The sequence below is a fragment of the Urtica dioica genome, chromosome 8, assembly GCF_054948205.1.
Source record: "Urtica dioica subsp. dioica isolate 48M chromosome 8, U.dioica_male_clone48M_v1_H2, whole genome shotgun sequence".
NCBI lineage: Eukaryota > Viridiplantae > Streptophyta > Magnoliopsida > Rosales > Urticaceae > Urtica > Urtica dioica.
Window position 1 is genome coordinate 32,411,132 of NC_142763.1, and position 5,280 is coordinate 32,416,411.

The 5,280-nt window shown below is 37.8% G+C and overlaps 1 protein-coding gene across 1 annotated transcript; it reads left to right on the forward strand.

Annotated features, from left to right (window-relative positions):
- The first annotated feature begins 221 nt into the window (after positions 1-221).
- LOC149389266 (uncharacterized) lies at positions 222-4,476 on the forward strand. The gene is made up of 10 exons (XM_089623634.1): positions 222-805; positions 890-968; positions 1,060-1,154; positions 1,714-1,818; positions 1,935-2,014; positions 2,604-2,694; positions 2,769-2,876; positions 3,004-3,090; positions 3,424-3,495; positions 4,088-4,476. The coding sequence occupies exons 1-10, from the start codon at positions 569-571 to the stop codon at positions 4,217-4,219; spliced, it is 1,086 nt and encodes a 361-aa protein (XP_089479760.1). The 5' UTR covers positions 222-568; the 3' UTR covers positions 4,220-4,476.
- Positions 4,477-5,280: the final 804 nt, after the last annotated feature.

Genomic DNA, 5,280 nt, shown 5'->3' on the forward strand with positions numbered 1-5,280 from the left:
TAAATATTCAAAGAAGATAGTTGATGAAATTTTTTAAAACAATTTTAATATTTGACGTGAGTTAATTAGATATATTTTTTTTTAAAAGTAAAGGATCTAAATTTGAGAACTTTAATGAAAGGGGGTAAAATGCCGTGAAAAATTACGGAGGGCGATTTTTGCAAGGGCAATTTCTCCCTCTACATTCCACCCCTAAAATCCCTTTCTTTAATTATTGGGTTTCCTATCCTAAATTCCTCTCCCTCGATTCTCTCAACTCTCTCTCTCCACCATCACAGCTTTTTTTTTTTTTTTTCTTATTCCGATTCCTTCGCCGCCGGCAAGCTGTTGTGACTGGATCGAGCGCCGCCGCGAGTCTCAGGTGAGACTGTGCCATTGCGCTACCGGAATCGAGTCTTCACAGATTCTCTCGCTCTCTCCTCGCTGTTCGAAGGCCAAATCGGCGAGCCTCAGTCGGAGCCGGACTCGCCGCGACGGTCCTAGTGAATCTGTATTGGTAGTCAAAGAAGTAACATATTTCTAGGTTTCACTTTGTTGGATTTGATTTTAGACATTCGAGGAAGAAAGAATGGGGGATAGTAATGCCCATGGAAGTTTGGAAGTAATTGAAGGGGAGATAGCGAAAGCCGTCGAGGAGGCGAAGGAGCTTCAAGAGGCCGCGGCGTCGTTCTTGCAGAGCTCCGGCTCCGACGAGCAGTCGCTGCGATCCCGTGGTCAGTCCGTCGAGTCTACTATCCGCCGTATCAAATCTTCACTCCGATCTGTCAAAGCCTCTGCGCTTGCGGACCCCAAGCATGTAGAAAAGGCAATTTCCTGATCAAATTTTATGTCTCTTAATTGTTGTATACCATTTCATATCATCTGAATTTCTTTTCTTTTTCGTGTATAGCTTGAGGAGGATTTGCAGAAGGCAAGAAGCATCCTCGCCGACGGCGATGCTGCTTCATTTCTTCCGGCAAAAGCACAAGGTGCTTTTTTTTTTCTTCTTCTTAAAAGATTCTTTATAAAATTTAGTGTTTAGTTTATTAATTGGTTGTGGTCATTTTTCAAAACAATCAGGTCGATTTTTGAGAATGTTTCTCGGTCCTATTAATGTGCGTGCCTCTCGCAAAGACATTCAGCTTAAGGTTAAAGAAGAGTACAACAGTTACAGGGTACGCTATTTTTGGTTTCTTTACCTTTTTCTTTTTCTTTTCTCGAATTTAGAAATTTCGGGTACTACCGATTTCTTCTCATCCAATTTTTGTTGCATGTATGCATGCGGTTTTAGCTTTTGATTCCGTATTTTGCCTGTCGCTTGTGCTCTGTCGGTTGAGACTGATTTTGACGAAATTCCACTTGGTTGAACAACTTTTCTCTCATTGGGATCAACCTGTTTATATATATATATATATATATATATATATATATATATATATATATATAAAAATCAAGAAATTCTCTTTTTGAGCTTCCTCGGGTAACTTCCGCTTTTCATGAGCCAAAGAAACATCGTGCTCAGATGGGTTGAATAGCTATGACTTTCATTTCTCATCTGTGTTGTCTGTCACCGGCCCATTAGAACTGGTTTCCTGTGCTTATGTCCATTTTTAATCCTCCATTATTTACACTGTCTACATTTATTTGCGTACTGTCCTTTTGTAGCTTTGTTGAAAAAAGAGAGCTAGTGGTTAATGATGATTCATTAACAGTCCTTTTTAATTTTGATAACAGGACTTCACAGCTCTATTGTTTCTTTTTTTCCCGGGCTTGCTGCTTCTTGCGCGATCTTATTTGTGGGATGGTTGCATGCCTGCTCTCCCAGTTCAGCTGTACCAGGTATATGTATAGACCTAAACTATGTTGATTCCGAAATTTTGGCTGTGTTGCTAATGTCTACTTATGGCTGTTACTCACTGGTGTTAACACTTTCGGTGTACTTTGTTCCTTGTTAGGCATGGCTATTGTTCTTATACACGGGTTTAGCACTGCGTGAGAACATTCTTAGAGCAAATGGAAGTGACATTCGCACGTGGTAACGCCTATTTTGTTTTACTTAGTCAGCCGTTACAGATGCATGAAATTTTTCTTTTGGAAATTAGGCTTCAAAAACATTTTTATTTTTAATTTTTAAAACCACGTATTGTATCTTGATTCGGTGTAGCTTTGTGGCCTATACCCAATCAGAACCCCTTCCTTTTCTATAAAACGGTGACCTTTGGAGGATTTGTAGATTCGTTTTCCTTTCAATCTTGCGAGTTTATGAAGCAGAACAGATATGATTAAAGCCATGTAAAGCTTCTATATGTTTCTTTCTCACTTCTTGATTCTACTATTAGTCTGTAAGTGTAGCGATCTGTATGCGATTTGTAACTGTTTTATACACGGTTGATTCCATTTTCCGAGCAGTTAGGTGCGCATTTCGACTAAAAAATAAACTTTTTTTCTCAGGCAGTTGTTTTGTGGAAGATGGGCTTGTAAATTGGAAATATATTAAGATCTGACCATTTCTGTTGTGTGATAATTCCCTTCTCTTCTTATTTGCCGTTATAAAAAAACTCAACTGTGTGAGCGCAAGCCTATTCAGGATTGTCTCCTTGATGCACTGCACTGTGCTTTTACAGGTGGATATACCATCACTATTGTGCTATGGTCATGGCACTTGTTAGTCTCACGTGGGAGATTAAAGGAGAGCCAAATTGTGATGAGAAGCAGGTTAATTAGCTTATCTCTCGTTACAGAATCCACAATGTTTTCAAGCCCGCTTATATGAAACGGCTATCATGCAGAGGGGAGTGCGACTTTTCCTCTTCTGGGCTATGATGCAAGGAATCGCTATGCTTTTACAGAACAGATATCAACGCCAGAGGCTCTATACCCGTATTGCGTTGGGAAAGGTGCAGTGCTGCTTTTTTTCATCACTATGTAACCTATCAAAATGCGGAACATAAGTATGAAAATGTGATCATTTGTTTAGTTTTTTTTCCTTATCCTCATAATGTTCTTTGCCTTTTTTGCTGTCAGGCAAACAGAATGGACGTTGTTTGGGGCGAAACTGCCGGTGTAGACGGCCAGTTGTTATTGCTGTTTCCCTTACTTTTTATCTTACAGGTGACATGAACATCATCTTTCTCAATTTCTATTTAATGTTGTCGGAGATATATTGTTACTTGTGAACTTGTTTCCTTGCCCTCGCATATTGCTTTGATGTCATATAGCATGCCATATCCCAGAAATAAGAAAAAGAAGACCAGTAATTTTGTCGGAGATTGTGTTTCATAGTTTATGATCACATGCTTTCGAAGCTTCTATTTACTACTTTTCCTGCTTATTTTTGTATTCCTTTTGACTAATCAAACCCATTAACACACTGCATGAGTTGCTCAACTGAAACTGAATTGATAACATATATTATTAACTGATTTGCTATCTTCTTTTCCGTAGCTATTCGAGGCATGTGTCGGGACGCTATTATTGTCTAGTACTACTATAGATGTGATTGCTTCTGAATGGCAGGTAACATGTATTTTCTAGAATATATATTAAATAAGAATGATCTGGGATGAGTGTAATCCTGGGCATTGGGAACTGGAAGAGATCGGAAATTCCGGTTCCGATGCTTAAATTTACTCCACCGGAAGTACCGTTGCAGTGGCAGGCGGTATCGGAAGGAACACTTCCGACAGGCTGTCGGAAGTGGAAATGGGCCCACGGAAATCTTCACTTCCGTTATCTTCCGATGCTTTTACTTTTTTTTTAATATATATTTTTTCTATTAATTCTGGGCCGTTGGATTCAAAATCCAAAGGCCCAGAATCATCTTCCAACAGTTCGTCGCTGGGAACTGCAATGTTGCCGCGGCGAGTTGGTACATTTTTTTTTTCAATTCGTTTTACATCAAATGTTTTACAAATCGCAAATATAACTGGAACTCTGAATTTCCGGTCTTGGAATCGTAAATTCCGGTTCCGGTGGGACGTTCTTTCGGGTCATTAACGACCGGAAGCTTCCATCCCGTTAACGACCGGTTGTAGTTTATACGCCAGAATCGGAGTTCCGATACCAACCGTCACGAGTGGTATTTAAAGACAACCCCACCGTTTTGCAGGTAATAATTTGTGGAGTACTTCTAATTCTGATGGCGGGCGGGAACTTTGTAAATACAGTTCAGACACTGATGACGAAGAAAAGGATTAAGGCAAAGATCATTAGAAGCAAGAGCAAGCAGGAATTCCATTAGACTCGTAATCATCGTTAAGAGCTGTTTATCGAACTCCAGTTTTGTTTTGTATTTTAGATTTTTGTTTAAAGGTTATTATAAAATTTGTTCATTCTAACCTTTCAGTTCTGTAATGTTTTTGTGGGATTAATAATTTGGTAGGAGATATGTTGCTGACTTTGGACCCAACTGTTGGCGAACCAAGAAGCTCAAAATTGTATTAAATTATAAAATAATGTTTATACGTCAATGGCTTATCTCTAAGATGCTTTTCTGTCTCTAGGAGTGCTTCCTTTAAATGTGGAGAGCAGAAGAAGATTAATGAATTATCTGCACTTTTCAACTTTGGTTTCAATTCTTGACTAATGACCAGTTTCTGAGCTGATAAGTGGCAGAAGATCTTCATATAAGCATGACATATTGATATCAACTCTCAAGCGACCTAAACAAAGTAATTCTTCTGTTTAATTATACTAGACTTCCTCTTCAATCATTCTTTTTGCAGTCGACACCCCAAAGGAAAATATCATAGTAAAGCTGTTGCACGTATACCTTAGGTTTTATATAATAATAGCGTGCTATCCCCTATTCATTATTTAATTGTTTCTTCATTATTTTTTTACTAAAATATATCAGGAGTTAATTACATAAATTCTCCCTAACTATTAAAGCTGCGTTTGGTTGGGGATAATGTTAATTAATTCTCAAGTATTTTAAATATTATTTTGTTTGGTATGAGCTAGTTTTAAAAAAGATTCTCGATAATATGATTATTCAGGAAGATTACCTTAAAATGAAGTAATCCTAATATCACTAAATGAGTGGCTTTTGTATTACTACCTCATAGGAATCCTTAATTATCTATTTTATTTGTTATTATTTACCTAAGCTATATCCCATTATACTAGGCATATTTTATCGCTATTATATGCGTACATGTTCTTTTTGTAAGCTATATATATATATATATATATATATAGGGACGAAGCCAGAAATCTAGGTTAGGGGGGGCTAATTTGCAAGAAAAAATTTAGGGGGGGCTGATTTGTAAATTTTGAAGGTAAAAAAAATGTAAAAATAAA

Bases quoted from the DNA above. Each gene is read 5' to 3' on its own strand.
- LOC149389266 (XM_089623634.1), top strand. From the start codon at position 569: ATGGGGGATAGTAATGCCCATGGAAGTTTGGAAGTAATTGAAGGGGAG. The intron at 1,155-1,713 runs GTACGCTATTTT...TTTTGATAACAG, and splicing joins AAGAGTACAACAGTTACAGG to GACTTCACAGCTCTATTGTT. The intron at 2,015-2,603 runs GTAACGCCTATT...GTGCTTTTACAG, and splicing joins GGAAGTGACATTCGCACGTG to GTGGATATACCATCACTATT.